This window comes from Hibiscus syriacus, unplaced genomic scaffold, assembly GCF_006381635.1.
Source record: "Hibiscus syriacus cultivar Baekdansim isolate YM2019G1 unplaced genomic scaffold, ASM638163v2 tig00110863_pilon, whole genome shotgun sequence".
Taxonomy (NCBI): Eukaryota; Viridiplantae; Streptophyta; class Magnoliopsida; order Malvales; family Malvaceae; genus Hibiscus; species Hibiscus syriacus.
The window spans coordinates 617,217-639,754 of record NW_024062892.1 but is presented as its reverse complement, the minus strand read 5'-3'; the positions used below and the strand labels follow the sequence as shown (position 1 = coordinate 639,754).

The window sequence follows — 22,538 nt, the reverse complement described above, 5'->3', positions numbered from 1 at the left end:
TTTTACCTATAGTTAAGAAAATAAGGTAAAAGTTTCGGTGAGTTAAACGAGCAACGAGTCGAGCAACAAGTTTTTTAACGAGCACGAGTCGAGAAAAAATTTATCTAACTTAATGACGAGTCGAGTTGAGTAACAAAATTTTTTTAACGAGCACTATCAAACTTGCGATCGACTCGCTTGATAAGCACCCCTAATTGCAACCTATCCAACCTAAAAAGTTGTTTTGTCCAACCAAAGAAATTACTTTTAATAAGATTTTGCAACTGATTATTTTCCTTTATAAGTCTTATATTAACATGCTGTATCTTAGAATTTTCTTATTTCCTAAGGTTAGGAAACAACTTGGTCCCTTGTATCCTCTCTGCCTGGGTTGTAGCTATAGTCATAGTGCTAAATTATAATGGTAACGTAATATAACAGTTGCATCATAATATTATAATGTGTATTTATAATTTATAAATATTATTATTTTTAAAAAATAAATTACGTCATAATTTTGTAGCATTCATATTTTTGACACTGGAACCATAATCACAATCGCGACCATAGTCACAATTTAGGACATAACACAAATTAAATCAAGCGGCTAAGTTTCCGTTATTTACGACGAAGAATTAATTGCGTGAACGTTTTTTTGTTTAATGGAGAACCTAATTTCTTTGTCGTGCACGCTATTTTCAACCGTGGTACTTCGTAGAGCCCATGTGGTCCTTAAACCTACCGTGCCAATCCTCAGTTACTTTCATAATTTTTGGCAGCTCTTTGTCCAAATGGTTCACGTCCCACTTTCGTCCCTCCTACCATTATTTGATCGAAAAAAGAAAGAGAAATATGAATAAATTGGTTGCAGAAAATTCATGAACCTCAAAGCAAAGCAACTACCAGATAATGACGGGAATTCCACACGTAAAAATGCAGTGCGGTTTTGGCGTCGGAGATTTAGGCAAAGGCTGGCAGTCTTGATCTCCATCCAGGCTGACTTCTTGCCTTGTTGGATGGATAGGGTCAATGAGCACAGTCATTTTGGACCCCGAAGGCCGTGGTGACTCCTTTTTTGTTTACAGATGGAACCTTTCTCTTCCATGCAGCGCCAAGCAGACGAGAAACTTTTGTTCGTGGGGTGGCCAGCCTTGTCTGTTTCTTAGAATCTCAACGTGTGGGGTGGCCAGCCTTGACTGTTTCTTAGAATCTCAACGTGTGAGTCGACTCACCCATGTGCTTAATGTGGGTCATTACAGAATGGAAAAAGAATCCGAGTTGGAATGGCTCATTCTATCATCGCTAGATATGCATGTCTCTTCTACTTTATCTCAAGTTTTTCGTTCCTTCCCATTAAATCAACGAGCTGTTTTTTCCCCCCAAAGATTCTAAATTAATTTGAAAATAATATGTGTTCGATTTTAAATACAATATTTACACACATGCAAATAAAATTCCTTTTCCCAAAGATTACGTATCTTCCAAGATTGAAATTTGCCTAATTTCGTGATATATTTTGTACCTAGTTTTGTGACATATTTTGTGCGTGACTAATCATGACAGATATTTGTCTGTGCTTAATTAAATCCGATCCACTCAAAAATACCAGCAAGTTGAAATATTATTGTCCGTGATATTTTTATAGCACCGGAGCAATATCTTAATTTCGTAGATATGCCAAGGCAAGGACGGCACAAAACCCATCAATTTGACCATCGTTTTCTCTAACCAGTCTCGGGTAAAAATCGTCGGCTTTGGCCAAATACTAGAGGAAATATCAACTACTATTGTTCCAAACAGATGAACACACAATACAATATCCAAAATTTCATAAGTTTATATTTTTTTTCTCTTTCATTTCCCATCATTCATAAACAAATGTTTATATCTCAATAAATCTATTTGACACTCCCATATGATTGAAATTTGTAAAGAAAGAAAAAAGAATGTTTTTTGGGGTTCCTTTTATAAATCAATGAATAATGAATCTAGCATGCCACTTGCATCCACCTGCCTAAACTTCCCAGGAGGAAACATTACATGACCTACCAAATAAGCTGGCATCAGCTAAGACTGATCAAACTGTACGCACCAACGAGTAACAGCTTGGCAGGGAACAGAAGAACCACAAGCAAGTGCATGTGCTGTGATGCAACAAGCCTGGTAAATCGTTTCAACGATTCTCCCCCGGTATGTAAAACGCCAGCAAAGTTGAATTGCTCCCGCCCTGCATTGATTGTTGCTCTAGACCTCCCAAGAATGATACCGCCGGCATTTATTTCATGGGGAAATATCAGGGGCCACCAGACCTTGCGCCGCTGCTCTCTCCTGGTCTTCCTGATGCGTTTTAGCTCTTGACGGATCACGCCTTGAACACATTTTAAGTAAGAATTCATGTCATGGTCTCTTTGGATTGTTCCTTCAGAACCATATGCGGAACGGTCACTTAAGATCTCAAGTGGATGTGGAGAGTTAAAGAAAACTCTCTGTGCAGCTCGGAGCAGCTTTTCTTCACTATCATTACCTGACATTTGACAACTTAGGCAATATAGACCGGTTCCTGAAGGAAGGAGATGATGATGTGGAGAGAATTTCTTGTCTGGTTGTAAAATCATAATTTGCCCCATTGGTGCATACAATACCTTCTGTAGTTAGAGAAACAAAGAGTTAGCTCCGTGTCCTATCGTAGTTGCATATAGATTTTTAATATTTCAGAAACATTACCTGATTTTCAAGACAAGGAAGATGGCGAAATTTTCCATTAATAGCCTTTAAAAGCTCCGCAACATGATTAGGATAACTGCAAGAGAAAGCTCGGGGAACAATGTCTCTGTGCATTGTGACTGATTGAACATGACTTCGTGGTAAGCCAAGTTTGCGAAGAAGACCGTCACCCCCACACATAATGCTTGGAGATCCAAAGGTTACAACAGGAAGTAGGGAAGAAGCTGGCACTTCACCTCTTATAAGCAACATGAGATTTATTAGTAGTGACAAGCTGCCACCAAGGGAGTGCCCAGTGAAGCGGAAAGCTGCATGCTTGCCATGTGATTTTAAGTGGGAACGCACTTGAGGCAACATTTGTTCATACATTCCTTTAGCAGCCTCATATATACCTCTATGCACAAGAATATCAAATCCCTAAACCAAGAAGATTTTATTGCAAGGATCAGTAACAGGAAAATAAATACATTTTACTCATTCCTCTACGGTTTTTAACTAGCACACTCAAAGCAGAGGTTCAGAATTCCTGATTCTCTTATCTGAAAAGGTTCAGAAATTGAAATATGATGCAATTTCTATGAGCATCTTGAACATTTACGAATCAAAACAAAGGTTTTCAAGCAGAGCAGCAAACCAACATATTTTTCAAGAAAATACCTCAAATTGAACAGGCTCAAAAAGTAGATTTGCCTGCCAAGATGCCAGTGTCTCGGATCCCTACAGATACACATCATAATTTGATTAAAACCAAATGGAAAAGAAAAAGGCAAAATAACAAGTTGGATAGTGTAACAGTTAAAAAGTAGTTATGTTACCAACCTGAATTACAAAGAATCTAGTAGCACTCTGATCATCGTCGCATATAAACCACTCGCAAGGTGATGAATGTGTTGAGTTCAAATCATCGGCAACAGCCTGCTTCACTTCTTCTTTAGCAGCAACCACAGCAGTCACAGAGTCTGTGGTTGCCACTAAAGAAGCCACATTGGAGATTATCATATCAGAACTGCTATCACTTAAACTGCCCTCTTCAGATGAACCTTTACTGTTTTCAGGATTTGATGATTTGAAAGGAAGTACGGCCACTGTATGGGAATGCAAATAAGAAGCAGCAGAGGCAGCTATTTGATATGCAGCAGAGGCACTGAACCGAGAACCAAGATTTTTCTTCTCTTGTCCTTCTGCATCATCCCTCTCATTACTTTTCGAGGTTGGATTTTCAGATGACAAACCAATTTCCTCATTATTTTTCTCAGTTTTCGTTCCCAGTTCTCTCTTATCTAATGATGAAGTAACCATTCTTAAACCACAATCTTTTAGGAGATTTTGAGGCTGAATTTTATCCCAATAGGTAAATGGAGAAAAGAAAATACATGTTACTTCTTCATAGACATATGAAAGGACTACATGTGGGTGTTTGTGAACCAGGATAAAATTTAGAGAGAAATCGATCGAAAGTTTAAAAAAAAAAACAGCATCCGAGCTCGGCCTTAATAGAAAATTAATAGATCTTTTTCACAAAAGTACTAAAGATTTAAAATTTGCAGTTTTGGTGCAACTTATTACAGACTGAATTACTTAATGTCAGGTCTTAGAAACCCAGAAACAGATCATTAACTATGTCCATTGACAAAAGCAATAAAAGAAAAACGTCTCCAACATTTATAAATGAACGAATAAAATATGAAGAAAAATGAAGGAAAAACAAATAGCAGAGTTTGTTACCTTAATATTTTGAATCTCGTAAGCCAAGTTTCCAAGGTACGACAATTGAGCGTATAACTTGGCTTCAGCTAAAGACACCCTTCGTAGCATCTTGGAAAAGGAATCTTTATCGATTTCAATATCCTTTTCTTCACTTTTATCATCATCATCAACAACTCTACAGAATTCACAGATTTCTTCATCACCATTGACGACACCGTTTCCATTGTTTTCTCCTTCAGCCTCCTCTTCTTCGTCGGCGTTGTTTCTTTCCTCTTTTTCGCTTTCTTTCCACAACGACTTGACGTGCAAAATCTTCAAAACCCAATTCTCATTCCGCCCATCCGCCGTCGCCTCACCATTCACGTCTTCCACGTGTACTTTCGTTGCCTCCCCGTTATTATTCTCCACCAAAACGACGTCTTCAACGGCCAACCCGTTGTATCTCTTATTATTCCCACCTCCACCACCGGGCCACCAAGATTTTAAAGGATACCGAAATGAGAATCTGGAAAAAGCCGTCTTCTGCGGAGGAACCGCAGCCGAAGACGACGTCGATGTCGATCTATGATCCACCGAAGACCGAGACAAGGCGCTGATTTGCGTCGTGTGAGTCCTACATTCCACTGGTCCAGTCACGGAGATCGCCGGCGCCATCCCATGAATCCCCGGTTTCAAACAAAGCCCATCCATTACCGTTCCCGGATTCCCTCAGCTTCTCTTCAGAAACGTAAAAATATAAAGAAAAAAATCACAGAGCACAATAGCAGGCTGGAAACAAGCAAGGTGCTAAAGCTTGTAGACGTAACCAAACAATCTTTTGAAATATATAACTACTATCGTTTCGTCTCTCCTTCGTTGTTTCTTCTACCCGATTATAACAATCAAATTCAAAAGAGGGGCAAACAAGATTCGGGAATTCTTCTCTTTATAATAACTTAACCGTGAGATTGAAACGGCGGCGTCTTGGATTGAGTCTCGTGCCGTGTTTGTTTCCAGACTGCGTGGGAGTGGGGATAATATTTGTCTGCCACGTCACAGGATTACGGTGCAGTATAAACTCGAAAACCAAACGTAAAGTTTGATCTGTACGTCTCTACAGAACAACACGTTTCCAGCATGCGACGCGTTTCTCTCTATTAGTATTTCATTTTACTTTTTGTCATTACTGTTTTGCTATATACGTCAATTTTGGATTTGTTTGCTCGCTGTACGTAGCTGAATAGTTTTAATTTTAGAAGTATTTTTATTGTATTAAATAATCTTTTTCATTTTTATTTTATTCATATTAAAAAATTACTTCTTATTCGTATTCTCATAAATGGCTTTTATTTACTATAAAACATTCATTTATGTTTAAATATAAGTTATAGATATGGAAGATATACAATCTTTATTATTTATGGGTAAATTATACCGTTAAATATTATTTTAAATTATAAATAAAATATTATAATGTATATTATTATTATTATCATATATTGTCAATTTTGAGAATTAAAATCATTATTATATTAAATTAAGTTATTATTTTTATTAATTTTTTAATTGTGAATAATGAAAATAAAAATTATAATATTAATTAAGTTTTATCTAACAAATATAATATTAATGGTATTTTATCTAAAAAAATATCTCTAACGAAAATATAAAAGTGAAAATAATAATTTAATGACTAATGATAAAATTTATTCTTATTTATATTAATTTGTTGAAAAATAAGAGTGAAACCTGTTTTAGATAAATATAAGTAATTGTTTAGTATGATTCATCAATACACTTAACAATAATTTAAAATAAAAAACAAATCATATCACTAATTCATTTAAAATCATAATGAACTTTTATATATTTTCTGATTGATAAATATTTATATCGTTAATCTTAAATTTTTATGATAATTTATTTTAAATTTTGTGTCAATTGCTGATTAAGTTGTATTGAGAATTATGATTTCGTTGAAGGAAATTTGAAAGTCTAGTATATTAAATAATTAATCAAATTTTCAGCAATTAGTATTATGATTTTGAGATATTTATATTCTTTGAAATATTTGACATAAAGGGACACAAATATAATAAGAATTGTTAAGAGTATTTCACATATGATATTTTCAAATTTTCTAGAAGTGAATATCACTAAAAGTAAATTAAAATTAAAAGCTTTATCTTTTATTTTTAATCATTAATATTTAACATTTATTTAGATCGAATATTATAATGAATTTTATAAGATAATCTTTTCAATATGATCTAACAGTAGCATATATTTATATGTTTAACGCGTTATGATATTTTTCTAAACCCCGTCCGCATGATATTTTGATAGAAAGCAGGAAAAGAAGAGTAAAATTGCTATTTTATGAAACGCACACAAAAAGAAAAAGAAGAAACGAGACCAAAACCTCTCCAAATTGCTGGAAACTCGAACGTATTTTTCAGACACTGCAAACTAATTTGTTAATGGAGCACATTGGTGACAAAGGGAATGAAGAAAATTTTGAAACCCTCCAGATTTCCTAGCTTATATGTATCCTCATCGAACGTTACAAAAGGAACAGTTTATGACCCAGCCCTTCCCCAAAGAATATGGTTATCTTCTAATCCTAGCCAAGAATAGACTTGATTTTCGCCTTTTGATCATCCGTAAGCGATGTCGGGAACAAAACCTCAAAGGTAACGTAGAGATCTCCTTTCTTGTTGCTGAAATGCAATGGCATTCCTTCCCCTTTGAACTTTCTTACTTCTTTTGGCTTAGTAATACCCTATGGGATACAAAATCACTTCTTACTTTGGATAAAGTTTTGATTTCAGGCAACCAAATCAAATCTACATGGGACATGTCATGCTTACCTTAGAGCCAATGTCTACTAAATGGTCATCAAGGTGTTTAATGGTCTTCTCAAAACCAACAAGAGCTTGAGCCTAGATTAAGTTATGACACGGAAATTAGTTCATAGTAGTGTAGTTGGAAGGACGACGAAACATTGAGACTTGTCAAGCTTAGAAAATTGAATCTTACAAGTGTTATAGTGATAGTGGTGTGCAAGTCATTGCCTTCCCTCCTGAACCGGTCATGGGGTGCTGTACGAATGAGGAACTGCAGAAAATGCGAGTCTTACATGAGCAAGAATGAGTAAAATCCACTATACTTACTAAGGCAGCAACCAAATTTCGACCGGAAATTAATCTACCGGTCTTGCCCAATGCCCAGCGATTAGCACAATAATTGAGCTACATAGAATGGGAAATTTTCATCACTAATTTAAGTCTAACCTTCAAATCTCCGGGTTCTCCATCTATTATAGGCTCACCATCTTCATAAAAAACCACCTCCTGTATGAGGTAAAGGAACAAATTATTCCGAATTCAAAAACAGTAATGACTAGATGAATATGCAACTGTCCTACTCCTAGCAGTGTGATAAAACTACAATATGATAAAAACTACAAAATTCCAGAACTGAAGTTGGACAAGAAACACGGATAAAATTGTCAAATGAATGAATCTGAAAAAAAAAATGTGCTACATTTAGACATGCTCTTAAGATTTTACCAAATAACATTCCTCAGCCCGTTTTTATTCCCCCCTTGAATTAATAAGGAACAACAAAACACGTCAGAAAAACTTGATACATAATTAATCATTCTGAATTTCTGCTCATAATTGTCTTTTTTAAGAGAAGCACAGAGAATCATAACGATAATTCAACAAACTTTTAATGTCACATAAGTTTATCCTCTATCACTTTCTTAAGATTTCATGCATTGCTATTTTTTTTACCATTAAATAAGAAAAATGGACAACAGTATCAACAAGCACTCCAAGAAAATACAACAAAATAAAAAACTAAAAAAACTTACCTGTCCATCTTGCATTCCTTTCTCAATATCAACTGTGACAAAGTACCCCTCTCGTTCATATTTCACATTTTGGCACTGCTCACAAACCTAAGAAAAGAAAAGCAGTGTAAAAAGGCAGAGGAAATGGATCTAGTACATTACTAGTGTGAAACATAAAATCAATAAAAAGAAACACAATAAAGCCACAGTACCTGTTCTGTCATCTGTTGGAACATCCCTGGACCAATTTGCTTATGATAGACCTCATTTCTGCAGTTACAGCGTCGTTTACCAGGAGCCGGCTTTAAGATGTTTTTCTCCCTCCAAACCTGGTAAATTCCAGATCAATGTTACTTTTCTATAAAGTAAGAACATTGAGAAGAATGATTGGGAATGAAGCAGGGGGAACAGAAAGGCAATTGACTAGCTTTTTAGGAAATAAAAATCAGAAAAAAAGTTGCCAAGTACAAACGACTAGCTCCAAACACAGCCTAACAACTTTCTTTTAGACTACAGACAATTTCCTTAAAAACTCTAACATGGAGGAAAGTTTAATCATCTAGCGCCTAGCAAATACGGGTCAGAACATTACATGGCTTCATTTTGCATCATACCATATACTATGATGCCTTATAGCTGATAAACACTGATGTTCGGAAGAAATAAAGAATCTAGCCTTGTCATTGTTAAGGGTCCACAAAACATGCGAGACAGCTGAAGTATCTATGTGTACAAATTTAGTTATTACTACATGGATATAATTAAACTACTAATATCCTGAGAAAGCAAAAGTGTACTCAAATGCATGATTCTGTTTACAAAAACCTGCTTCTCAGGTCAAAAAGGCAATATAAGTACATAACACCATATGCTCACAACCATTCACACAGACTAACAGCTCAGTTAAGACATTAATTAAGGTAAAAGGTATGCAAAAAAAAAAAAAAATTGGTTCCACACAAGTCAAGATGACTGAACACTGATCAGCTATCAATTTGGATTAAGGATGAGAAATTTTTACTAGAGCATGTAATTTCTCACCTTAAGCGACCCTCCCATGTATAAATCTTCAAGTGTTGCATCCAATTCAACAATTACATCATTACCCTTCACAATTCTCTCTTCCTCTTCTGCCTGGCCTCCACCAAAAACCTGAAGAAATCACTATCTTGTCAGCAATCATAGGTGGTTGAAATCAGAATAACACATAAAAATAAGTATACAATTCCTAAAATTTGATGGATAGTCACGTGTAAACTAAGTGAATGTAGGAGTAGGTAGACGGTTTTTAAATGTTTAAACCATCATCAACGTATATCATCCAAATTATAAGTCAACCACCATTGTTGATTTCACACATCATCATCTTAAAAACTAAACATAATCAACAATAAAGTAATGGTAAGTAACCTGAATTTGGGAACATTAGCATGCCCAAGATAAACTTAAGCAACATTGATTGGCTTCTAAATGTCCGCACATCATTTATAATAACATTTAACTACTAGTCAACCGCTATTAAGATGATTAAATGCAATCGACTGTTAAAATTCAAATATCTTACGAGCTAAAAATGTCCTGAATATTTACTCCCATTCCTCCTCCTCTGCCTCCGCTAGCAGCATGCTGCTTCAGGCCCTCTTCGCCATATCTATCATATATGCCCCTCTTTTCGCTATCCGACAACACCTCATAAGCTAATCATTATCAAAAAAATCCATTCCATCATTCAACTAATTTTTCAAAAATACAAATAATAATGATAAGCACCAAATTTTTATCACCATTGTTAATCTCAGCAAATCGCTTATTGGCCTCTTCATTGCCGGGGTTCTTATCAGGATGGTACTTCAATGCCAGCTTTCTATACGCTCTTTTGATCTGCTCATCCGATGCTCCTTTCGGCACTTGCAATATATCGTAATAATTCTTCCTGAAGCAAAATCATCACAAATTTCCACATTTATAAAAACGCATTTCATTAACAAAAAAAATAATAAGAGAAAATTAGCCCATGCCCTGCAATGGAGACAATTGCGTAAGACAGAGCGAACAACAGAAAAAGTATCTTCGTTCTTGAAAGCGCCATGGATTTGATATCAGGAGAGAAACTGGATCTCTCCGGAACTTATGAAATGTTTACAAAACTGTTATCAGATCTTCGATTCCCACTAAATGAAGAATGATCTTGAGAGAGAGAGAATACGGGAAGGGATTCCCAAGCTTTGGCTCTGCTTTTCTATAATTTATTTTCTTCAATGGAGCGTTTTTTTTAAGCTTAAGTGCTTCGAAACCGGGTTTTGTTGCTCAAAACATTTAAACAAATAATAAGAAAGCAACAGTAGACGCGAAAAGAGAGCGAAGCGAAGCATGAGGAATCAAACGACTCAACTTTGGGGACTAAAACTTTTGCTACGTGTTCTTGAGAAAATTGGCCAATGGGCGCAGGCTTCTTCTTGTTTTCTCCAATAGACTTTCGCCACGTGGATTGAATCGCCATCTTCCTGCGTCGTATATCTGCTTCCCTGGAAAATGTAAACTTTATTTGCAAAGCGATTTAAAATTAGGGTAAATTACTACAAATACCACTGCACTTTTTATCATAAACTTTAAAATGATATGATTGTAGCATTAAATTTTAATTTTATCTTCAATTATGTTACTAGAACGTTAACATAAAAACGATGTAATGATATGGACAATAATTTATGTAATGTGATGACATGGTCAAAATAATATTTTTTATGTGATTATATTAATGCTCAAAATGACGTCGTTTTAAGGACTATATAAACATTTTAATTTGTGCATCAATTTTATCATCATGCTTTAAAACACTTCAATTTTAAGCATTAAACATTCTGATTGTCGTTGACATCCAATCATCGCCTATTAGAAGTCATTATTAATAGAAAGATTGATACCAAAATATTTGTATTTTACTTTTTTTTTCTCAAATGATTGGTTTTTCATGAAATTCATTCAAAATTGACGAAAATTCATCGAATAGTTCGACATGCGAATAATTTGAACTCCTCCAATGATCATTCAAAATTGATGAAAATCCATCAAATAGTTCGACATGCGAATAATTTGAACTCCACCAGTGATCATTCAATGAGACTAGTTTTGAGGTAATTTTTGTCTTCTCTAAATAATGTTTCTTACTGTTCGAATTTTAGAATAAACCCCCAAAAATCCTCAAATTCAATAACATTGTCATATCAATTTAGAGTTTAATAATAAAATTAATACAAACATTAAACTTCAACGGTAATTGGAATAATTAACTCTTAAAATTGTAATCAATACAAGCATTAAACTTCAACGTGAATGGCGCTGCAAGAAAGCTCGGAGGCGATGCTTAACCGCGGATTCCAAGTTCCAGTTTATCATCTATTCACCGGTAAGTTATAAAAAAATGTAGCCTTTTCCACCTCTTCCCTATTTTAACTCGCAATAAACCCAAAACGATGAAACTGACGCACTGAATAATTTCCCCCCAGGTTATAGTGGCTTTGTTTCAGCCAGGAAAATAGCGCTTCTTATTACCTGGCAAGTTTCTCTGCTTATTTTATTACGAGTTGGTTTCTTTAATGTATTCTTATTGTTCGTTTACAATTTAGCCTTCTCAATGCTCTACATTTCTTTGTGTTATGGTATAAATTGATCGAACAATGTGAAAAAGAGTTTCGGCATTTATCACTTAGGTTTAAAGTTTATTTGTTTCCCAGGCGCCTCTGTAAATCTGATTATTGACAATTTAGTGGTGATTTGTGTCTTAAGTTTAATACCATGATGGGATGATGTTTGACAAAAAACCATTTGTGGGTAGTTCTGTTAAGGGTTTATCTTTTATTAGTATTAACTAGTAAGTCATATCTTGGTAGGAATTTGGACACTATAGTCTAGGATTAACAGTGGGCGTAGCAACTATTGTCGTCTTTATTACATTATTGCATAAAAGTATTCCGAAAGGCACCCAGCATGGTTTATTGATGCAGGATGGGAAAGCTTATTTGTTATTATGATAAAGAGTCATTGTTTGACTTTGTTTGCTTTAGTAGATTGATGGATGAAACTTCATTTATGTGTGGTCGGGCCATTATTTTGACCTGCTTGTTGACATGCCTTGGTAGCATTGGCTTTGAGATGTAGTGTAATTTCAATAGTAGTCTGTTCAAGAGGTTCTACAGTTCTTGTGTAATGCATACTTTATTATTCCATTAGAACAGTTGTTTTAACCAACGTGCTCATATAATAACATTCCTGAGGGTATCATTTGAATCAATACTCTCTACTAGCATCATGCTCCTGTTTTTCATCAACATGCTTTCGTTTTTAATGTTATTATTTTGGAATGTATGAGAAGATAAGAATAATGCAATAATTAATGCCTCTTTGAAAACTGTAAAGCTTTTCTGTGTGCTAACATTCTTGCAGATTTTAGGAGCAGAATCAAGCAGCTGTTTTATTTTCCAAAATTTCCATACATTCGAGTAGTGCACTTTCTGATTTGAATCATAAACAATTAGTGCATTATGTGCATGGTATATCTAATACTGGAATTCATAGATTCTATTTGCACATATTATATATGAGGTTATCTTATGATAAGGGTGGTTGCAGCATCCAGTCAAAAGGGTTTGAGAGCTTAAAGCGGTCATTGCATACTTCAACAGATGATGATTTTGCAGAATTAGGCTTACCGGTGGAACGATTTGGAGGTATTATTCGGAATCTGAAGATAGGAAAGCATGATCATTTTGTGGTAGGCATTCTATGTATTTCTTATCCTCCCTTTCCTCTCTCTATTACCAATCATGTATGAGCTGGCTGTGTGTGTGTGATCGTTCCTGTATGTTCTTTTGTTTATTTTCCTTTTGACATTCCGCTGCTAGTGCATGTATAATGAATAAACTTTCACTGCTATTTCCTCTTGAATTGTGCTCTGACTTCGATCACCATCTAAATTCTCCATTTTATGTCGAAAATCGGCAGTGCTGAAAAGAAGTTAAATTGATCATCTTTTAAGGAAGATAACCACCTTAACATCAAGGATGTAGCACATAAAGTTGGGAAGTCTTCTCTTCCTTCTTTAGATCTTCAGAACAATAATGAAAAAAAATCTAATTCAGAACTCCACATTCTGTTACGATTAAGAATGTACCTTCTTCTATAATCAACTGTCTCGAGTTGAAGGAGGCTATTTCAGTTTTTGGCAAGGTTTCAAAGTTTACCAATAGGTCAGTTCCAAATGGACTTGATTGTTGTGACATTGAATTTAAGGTATTTTTCTTTCTTGACTGTAGAACTTTCCTTTTCCTTTTCCATTTCCCCCCCTCTAACCCAGGTGATTTCAAATTTTGAATTTTCACGAGCCCGTTTTGAATCTTTTCTCTCCTCCGTCAAACACCCATTGTCCTCCATCGTCGTCCGCCACCCGCCGCCTCCGTCAGCTGTCCGCCGCCTTACTCCGACCTACTTTTGATGCGTTTTTTCCTGGGAGGTTCGTCGGCTAACGGTGTTTTCGGATCTGGTCTTAGATTTGCGAAAATCACTGCCATTTGACGCAAATCTTCACAGCTTCCTCTGTTATCTACCGTCGCATCCCGCCGTCAGCGTTCGACACTGTCTCACCTTCGAACTCGTCTTCTCTCCGTGACCAGAACCCGCGTTTCCTTGCGTAAAGAATCGTTGCTTTTTGCTCTGTAAGTTTCGATCTATCCATGGCACCTCAACCACCGTCCCAACCCAGGCGACATCGAAGGTCTGCTGCAACAGACGTGGTGGATGCTCCAAGGTCTGCTGCATCAGATGCGGTGGATGCATCCTCTGCAGGTCATTGTTCTGCTCCTCCTTCAACGACTAGGATTTCATCTCTCCCTCTTGAAGCCAAGGATTTAGAAGCGAGAGTGAAGGAACTCAAATCTCTTGTGGCTGATTTGAAGAAGCGAGAACAGGAACTTAAAATGCTGGAGGATACAATATCACGAGGTAGGCAGTTCAAAACCGCTGGACTCGTCGCTGCAAACACTTCATCTTTTTCTGGTAAGGAAAAACGTTCAAAGGAGAATGAAAAGGAGAACGCAAAGATTCGGAAACGATACAGACGAGTTTTCACCAGACGTTTGCTGGCTGGTTTGAGGCAGTTCGGTAATTTCCCTATTCCCCAGAATGCTGCTATGAATGATGTTTTAGCTGCCTTGGCTCGTGAAGCTGGTTGGACAGTTGAGCCCGACGGTATTACTTTCAGAAAAGATTCTACGTCCCAAAATCAGCAAAGTTTGGGAACGTATTTAGAGAGGTCAGGTGACAGTCCACATTCACCCTATCCTCTGAAGCAGTGCTCTGATAAAGCAACATTGGATTGTCAGCCACCTGTTAAAAAAGATGACATTGGTCGGTCTTATTCTCAAGGAGGAAATCATAGGGTCGGGAAGTTTTCAATAGTTCAGGCAGTACCAACTCTTCCTAACACCGATATTGATCAAGATGGAACCAAGGAGAGCACTATGAAAGGTTTCTCTAATGAAGATTTTCTCGAAGTAGCGAGAAGGAGTAGAACTGGTTTTCATAATTGGTCGAAAGAAGGTCAACCAAGTTTCGGGAATGGGTTCAAAAATGGTTGTTACACGATTTTTATTAAAAATCTTCCAGAGACGATACATTGGAAGAGACTTCGGTCTATTTTTTGCACTTACGGGAAAGTTATTGATGCCTTCATTCCCAAAAAAAAGAAACTCGCAAGGGGTTCGTTTTGGGTTTATTCGCTTTGCAACAATTAAAGAAGCCAAGATAGCGATTTCAAAGATGAATGGTAATCATATTTATGGAAGCAAAGTTAGAGTCTCTTTGGCTAAGTACAGACCCCGACAATCTTACTGGAGAAAGTCATCGACTGTTGTTTGCCGTAAGTCTGGGCTGGAAGATATTTCGGGGATTAAATTCTCTGAAGTTGAGGGCGTTGTGGACGAGGATAAGCTACACGAGCTGAGTAACTGTCTTGTGGGGTGGTGCAAGAACTTCATTAAAATTGGTAATCTTGCTAACCAAATTCAAGCCAAAGGACTTGCTGGCTTCACGCTTATGAGAGCTGCTGCAAATGTAGTTCTAATGGTTTTTGAAGACTCTGATTCGTTGAGAATCGTGAAGGATGACTATCTAGAGACTCTTACAGAATGGTTTTCCAGAGTGGAAACTTGGTCCGAGAGCCTAGTGGTGAATTGTCGTCGCGTGTGGTTAGTTTGCGAAGGTATTCCTTTTCACGCTTGGAATTGGGATACTTTCAAAAGCATTGCAACAAAGTGGGGCAAATTATTATCAATCGACAAAAGTTGCGAGTTTCCATCATCTTTTGATCGGGCTAAAATCCAAATACTCACAAAATATCAAGTGAGAATTGATGAGTTGTTGGAATTGAAGGTCGGTGATAATTTATTCAAGATTATGGTGCATGAAGTTGATCCATCCTTCAAACCTAACTCTTGGGTCCCCGAAGATTGCGATATCTCATTAGAACTTGATCCTCCAATTGTTTGGCATATGTTTTCAGAGGCGTTTTTTTTTCAAGTTTTTGGTTGTAATGTTGGTTTGTTTTGCATTAGGTGTTGTTAGATTTGGTTAATAGGATAGCCAATTTAGAGGTTGATGTCTTACCTAATGAAGGAATTGGCTGGTCTAGTGGTGCTATTTATTGGTGGTTTTAGGTTGTTTTTGTTCATCGGTTCTGTTATAGGTGTTTGTAAAGTTGTATCTTTTGTAATCTCTTATGTGCAATAAAATCCTTAGGCACTCTTTTCCTCTTTCCGCTGATTAAGGAGCTACACTACTAGCTCCAACAATCAAGAAGGGGGTTTTTAACGAGGCCTGAAATTCTTATCAAAAAAAATAATAAGTGTTAATATATGCTTTTTCCAGCTTGAGAAGTCAAGAAAGAAAGCACTATCAATGGGCTATGTATCACCGAAGGAAGTCTCTCACCAAATATGGCCACTGCAGTCTTCAGAGATTGCTATAATTAGAATTAGGAACATCAGCTTCGAGACTGCAGAATCAACAATACACTTTAAGTGCAAATCATGTGGCCTTTTGGAGGGTCTTGTGAGGTTGAAAGCGGATGTTGTGGATGCCTCATTTAGCGTGAACGGTGAGCCAGACACAAAGACCATACTAAAAAAGTAAAAAATGTTCACCATTCTATTAATATTGGTTACAATCTTGCAGATCTTTTTAAATTATTTTATTTGGATATAATCATGATCGTGCATGTTTGTCACCCATGTGGTAAGATGGAAGTGGAACATGTATGAAGACTAGAGGCAATAATCTGAGTGAAATTGAAGTCTTAATAAGCTTATTAGGGCATTTCTTGTTGGCAATGCTAGTCACATTGTGCTTTGCTTTTGTTGCTTTTAGATTTTCTCGATAGTGATAGGTAATTAAGTGCCATTTTAGAAATGTGATATTAAAATGGAACATTTTGCTACTGAAACTGAGGAGATTCTTCCTCCTCTTTTGAAATGAATTTCTCTTTAGTGTTGGAGGGATAGGGTGTCTTCAGGTCTGAATCAGAAATCTCTGGCAGTTTGTTCATGTTGAGGTCATTGATTAGCTAATAGATCTTCCTCTCCTGGCTTAGTTGTTTAGTCGTAACAAGCGAAGGCATAAGCTCCTCTAGAGAGAGGAGTGAGCAGCAAGCAGGCTGAGGTTAGTATAATATAAATGAAAATTTTCTATGCAGGTTTGAATCTCACATTTGAAAGGTAACTTTTAAGCTAGTTGAACCATAGAAGAGGAACCATTCTGTTTGCGTCAATTAGTAGTTTGTTTGATTTACACAAAATTAGTGATTGTTTTGTCATCAAATACATAAATTATTCTGATTTTAACCCATTCAATGCTATCAATGAATGGTTTCTTTTAGTAGGGCTTGCCAATATTATGGTTTGAGCAACATTAATCCCTCCCTACCGAGATAGTTTCTAGTAAAACTTTTTCCCCATGTACCCATTTTATGTGGTTTAAAATATTATATGACTTGTCATATTATGCAGGACAACTATTTGCTTTACTAATTATTTGTACTTGGAAAAAGCAGCAAGGTAAAATGGTATTCAGGGTTTTTTGTTATACAAGCGTTGATGCTGCCATGTTGTAAGTTGGTTCATACTAACAATGTAGATATTCTTATTGATAGATTGAACTCTAAAGTCATGGATGAGTCCAAATGGTCAGCTTGTTTACCACATAGTGAGTCTCCTTCAACTGCAATGACCGAAAATGGCAATGCTGAAGATGATGACGTGGTGTTTAAAATTGGTGGGCATTTGACTGACATGGAAAGGTGAATACGGATGAAGAAGATTTGTGTTAATGACCTACAGCATCTGCATCATTGCTTGCTTCACCTTGAAGATCACCCTCTGAAGGCAGATGCTGCTAGCTTTCCACCATCAGAAGAATCTGACTTGTAAAGTTTCTCAGTAGGCAGCAACAAAGCAATTACTAGAATGAGTTCATTAGAGTCTGAGTATCAAATCTACGCATTTGCTTATGACAGCTTCCTAGATAAATCTGTTGGAACCTCAATCGGGGTTTAACCCATATAAACATGAGCATATTTGCCCTTATTGTTTTTTGATAAAATTCATTAAGATCATATTAATCATTATTATCAAATATTGTTATAATTGTAATTTAATAAAAATATAAAGTATAATTATAATTTTATTTAGAAAATATTTTTTTAATATCATCTTAGTAATATAATAGAGGTTTTAATTTAAAATGTTCACTTAAAGTGTTTTAAGCTTTTTTATCAATCAAGTGTATAACGTTTTCTTGGTTATTAAGGCCAAATCTGTTACAAAAATCGTTAACCACTCAAATCATTACACATGGTGTGTCTACAAATTTTTGAAAATTTAATTTACCGAAAAACTTAAATTTCTTTTAAAAAGATCAAATTTTCGTAAAATCTATATATAAAAAAAAATTCAAATTTCAATTATCATCGGCTCCCGCCTCCATCGTCGAACACCTACTCAATCGTCGTATGCCTTCCACTGACCGATTATCCCCTTGTCGTCATCCCAATCTCTATTCTCCTTCTCGAACACCCACCCTTTTTCCCTCTATTGGAAACTCATTGCCGACAACAATAAGAGGAGAAGGAACAACTGAAGGAAGAAGGGATTAGGATACGAAGGATTTAGAGAGATTCAGGAATTAACGTTTAAGAATCTAAAGTATTGCCATTGGGACGACAATAAAGAGATAGTCAATCAGTAGAAAACCGAACATATATAACCGACGACAATAATAATAATTGGAAATTTGGATTTTAGGAGTTTATTTTAAAAAAAAAAATCTCTTAAAATATTTTTTAAAATTAATAAATACATCACATATCATGCCTTCAATGATTAATAGATTTTTTTTAACTGTCGTTGGCTGTCGGACAACTTGAATAATAATAGAGAAAATGACATTTATTTTGATGAGAAAAAAAACTTTTGATACTTATGAAAAAATATAATGTGAACACTTATTTTTTAATTAAGCTTTTAATAGAAAATAAGAAGTATTATCGTTCGTGCTTTTATGCATACTATTATGATAAAGCTGGCGAAGATTTTTCAAGGCATCTAATCCCCAGATTCACCCGCTTTCAGATCCATATTAGACCTTGTACAAGATTTCCCTTGACTAAATTCAGGATCCGACATACCCAGTGAGGAACATTCTTCAATCTGATATTCTCTATCGCCAATTAACGACTTCACAAATGAGCATGGCCGTTCCTCCACTTCAATACTGGGCGGATTCTCTTGTCCCGGACCAAATTGCAAATCTAATGATGATTGACCAGCCGGCTGTGTTTTCATCTGTACAGACCGCATCAGTGCTGCCCTTCTTAAATCAGAGGAGTGGACGATATCACTTGGTGAGGATGGAAATCGGCCCTCTGTATCTGACCCTCTTTTGCGAGGCTGCGAACAAGTGCCGACATTTCCAGGCAAAGGGTGTGAACTGGTTGGAGTGGAGCAGAAGGCGTTCAGTGGTCTTTGATGTCTATATGGAGAAACAGGACTCGTAGGCCGACTATCAGAATGGGAGAAGCAACTGTTCATAGGTGTCTCGGACAATCTTGAGTCATCTGAATCTTCAGACATTGGTGAATATTGCCATGCCATTTCATCCCTAGAAACGATAATGAGGATGAGTTTTTTCAAAAAGCTTAATCACATTGACAGGAGAATCGTGGAAACAAATATTACACTGTCGAAGCAAATCGTACGCAGACAAAAAAAAGGTAATATTAAGTTCGAAATTAGCATCCGGAAGTGCTAACAAAACTTAGTATTTGAAACACAATCCAACTTAAGCAAACCTACAGGTAAGTGGTTAACCTCATACAAATACAATCCATCCTCATCACATAAAAATGAAGACGAGACCTTCACAGAATGCAGTCCAGTCGCAGGCTACAATTCAACACAAGAATCGACAAGAAATTGTATTAAGCGCTAATGCGAGATTAACATATTATCAACATCTTTTCCTAATGGGGAAAAACACTTGATAGATTCCCACACAGGCACAATGCCAAAGACAGATATTGCTATCTTCAAGTCATTGACTATGCCAACATAGAAAAGCATGAATAACAAGCTGATGAAGTTGCTAACATTTATCAATTAGTATAGCTTAAATCCAAGGGTGGATCATAACATGTAAACCCAAGTAGTCTCTTCAATCTTTCATAATTCTGGATTTGGTTATGTGGAATGCTTTAATATCTGCAACAACTAACCTGGGAGAGAAGGTAGCTTCGGACCTAGCAGGAGATTCCAGAAGATATTCAGGAAGTGGGTCCCCAACTGTTAATCCGTTCAAACTAGAAGCCATTATCTGCAAGCAAATACTTCAATTTCCCAATATTTGAAACCCTTTAATGCAAATACCCAAAAAAATATAAACCGAGACAAAGAAATGCCAACTACCCAGAAAAAAAAAACTGGGAAAAAAAACAAAATCAGATGATCAAATTTTCTACACTACGAATATCTAATAGGATGAAATTAAACAAAGATTAAATTTTGAGAATTTGGGTATTTTAAAAACAAGTGAAATAAAATAAAGCATGAAGAAGAAAAAAAACCTCACTGAGATAACGCTTGTGAGAATGGAGATTGTCGACGTAAACCTCATCTTCGGGGTCTCTGCCTCGCTTCCCACTTGGGGACGGCGCCGTCGAAGATGACGTTGTTGCGGAGCTTGATTCAGGACGCATTATGTGCTCTATTTTTTTGTTTCGTTTGGGTTAAATTCAATTAAAGAAGGAAAATATTTGGGATTGGGATACATTGAACGATAGAAATAAAATAAAGTGAAATATTTGGCTGCGGATTTGTGACAGAACTGGGAGATGAATGATACCAATGGTAATATGATTCGCGGGCTGATTGTCTCAGGAAAGACGGATTAATATATAGTTAATATACGGTTTTATTGAATACATTAAAAGATATTTGATAAGTTCAGTTTAGCATTATCGGAAATATCGAGTAATAATAATATAATAGGTGGAAATCATGAAGAAATATTAAAAAATTTGGCAACTGACAAACTTAGCTTGTCGATTTGTGTTGATACTTTATAAAAATATATTGATCTATAACAATATAACAGGTAAAAAAATGACAAAACCGCTCTATAAATTACAAAACAGGTAAAGCGCTACCAGATATATTGAAAGTGTCTATACTTTATAAAAATATATTGATCCATAACAATATAACAGGTAAAAAAATGACAAAAACAGTCTATAAATGACAAAACAGGTAAAGCGCTACCGGATATTGTTGAAAACATTTTGATGTTTCGATATAACAAATTAAATTAAATGAATTTTAAGATTTCACAAATGATTTTCTAAGTATATTCGATTTAATTACTCGAATATCAAATTATTACTCCAAGACTTTCAAGATCAATTTCAAACCTTACTAAATGTGTAAAATTGTGTTTTATACTTAAACTATTTTTGAAACAATTTTCACAAAGTATTTTGTACCAAAATCAAGTCCAAAATCAATTTTTCAAAGTGATGCACCGATGCACCAATACATGCATCGATGCACCAATTAATTTTTCAAATATCGAATGCATTTTATGCATCGATGCACATACCATGCATCGATGCACTCAGTACATTTGATGTATCGATGCACAATACCATGCATCGATGCACTCAGGCGTTTTCAAAACATCGAATGCATTTTATGCATCGATGCACTCTTAGTGCACCGATGCACTGAGAGTCCAACGATCAAAATATTTGAATTTTACACTGATGCACCGATGCACCTAGGGTATGCATCGATACACTACGCTCTCAACTGCTTTAATTAATTGTTTTCACACTTAAACGGCTCTATTGACTCCACTAATCATCCCCAACATTCAGAATCATTTGAAGGTGTATTTAAACAAGCTTAGAAGCCATTGATCAACAACAAGAAACAACAATCAACAAGAATCAAGAGAGAATCAAAGAGAAAATATCAAACCCCAAGTTTGAGCATTTCAAGCTTATTTTTCATTCAATATTCATTTTGCTTTCAAGAACACTACTTGTACTCAATTGTATTCATTTTTTAGTGTTCTTTTATTTGTTCTAGAATTATGCAATCAATCTACCTTGTGAGGATTTCCTTGTAAGTTTGCAAATTTGTAATCTTCTCTTTGAGAAAGAGTGTTATCAAGAATTGGGGTATATTCTTGAGGGAGTTGTAAGGTTATCTCTTTGGCCTCAAAAGAAATAACAAATTAGTGAATTTGTTGGAAAATCCTTAGTGTGGATAGCTAAGGTAGTGGACGTAGACTTTGATTGAGAAAGTCAAACCACTCTAAATCGATGTGCAATTACTTTCAATTTTTTGCAAAAGCTTCCACAAAAATTTCAATTGCCAATTCACCCCCTCTTGGTCGATTCCGTCGATCGATTAACTCAATAATTGGTATCAGAGCCTCACTCATTTGAAGGTTTAATCGTCTCTTGAGTCGATTCGGGAAGAGTTACATCGATTGTCAAGTCATCAATGGCCTCTACTTCAAATGTCGACTCCGGTCTCGTTTCGATGCCCGTCAACAAGCCTTCTTTCTTCAATGGAGCTAACTATGCCTATTGGAATAATAGGATGATGTATTTCATTCAAGCAAGTAACATGGGAGCATGAAATGTTGTAGAAGACAGATATATCAAGTCTCTCACTCATCCAAG

General features: G+C 35.9%; 3 protein-coding genes, 1 long non-coding RNA gene and 1 pseudogene across 4 annotated transcripts; 2 read left to right on the top strand and 3 right to left on the bottom strand.

The window, feature by feature from the left end:
• Positions 1 to 1,817: 1,817 nt before the first annotated feature.
• On the bottom strand, positions 1,818 to 5,227 carry LOC120143752 (phospholipase A1 PLIP2, chloroplastic-like). The gene is made up of 5 exons (XM_039157986.1): positions 4,429 to 5,227; positions 3,523 to 4,035; positions 3,361 to 3,420; positions 2,704 to 3,120; positions 1,818 to 2,624 (listed from the first exon to the last, which is right to left on the bottom strand). The coding sequence occupies exons 1-5, from the start codon at positions 5,098 to 5,100 to the stop codon at positions 2,043 to 2,045; spliced, it is 2,244 nt and encodes a 747-aa protein (XP_039013917.1). The 5' UTR covers positions 5,101 to 5,227; the 3' UTR covers positions 1,818 to 2,042.
• Positions 5,228 to 6,840: 1,613 nt separating this feature from the next.
• On the bottom strand, positions 6,841 to 10,337 carry LOC120143711 (dnaJ protein ERDJ3B-like). Its single transcript, XM_039157958.1, has 10 exons — positions 10,267 to 10,337; positions 10,033 to 10,181; positions 9,811 to 9,945; positions 9,290 to 9,399; positions 8,461 to 8,577; positions 8,270 to 8,356; positions 7,683 to 7,742; positions 7,429 to 7,506; positions 7,260 to 7,331; positions 6,841 to 7,171 (listed from the first exon to the last, which is right to left on the bottom strand). The coding sequence occupies exons 1-10, from the start codon at positions 10,335 to 10,337 to the stop codon at positions 7,013 to 7,015; spliced, it is 1,038 nt and encodes a 345-aa protein (XP_039013889.1). The 3' UTR covers positions 6,841 to 7,012.
• A 1,250-nt stretch (positions 10,338 to 11,587) lies between these two features.
• LOC120143744 lies at positions 11,588 to 12,069 on the top strand. Its single transcript, XR_005517974.1, has 2 exons — positions 11,588 to 11,654; positions 11,755 to 12,069. It is a non-coding gene; the product is annotated as an uncharacterized LOC120143744 (long non-coding RNA).
• Positions 12,070 to 13,427: 1,358 nt separating this feature from the next.
• LOC120143714 lies at positions 13,428 to 17,739 on the top strand (annotated as a pseudogene).
• Positions 17,740 to 18,869: 1,130 nt separating this feature from the next.
• Positions 18,870 to 20,645, bottom strand: LOC120143738. Its single transcript, XM_039157976.1, has 3 exons — positions 20,415 to 20,645; positions 20,067 to 20,164; positions 18,870 to 19,453 (listed from the first exon to the last, which is right to left on the bottom strand). The coding sequence occupies exons 1-3, from the start codon at positions 20,544 to 20,546 to the stop codon at positions 18,898 to 18,900; spliced, it is 786 nt and encodes a 261-aa protein (XP_039013907.1). The 5' UTR covers positions 20,547 to 20,645; the 3' UTR covers positions 18,870 to 18,897.
• Between the last annotated feature and the right edge of the window lie 1,893 nt (positions 20,646 to 22,538).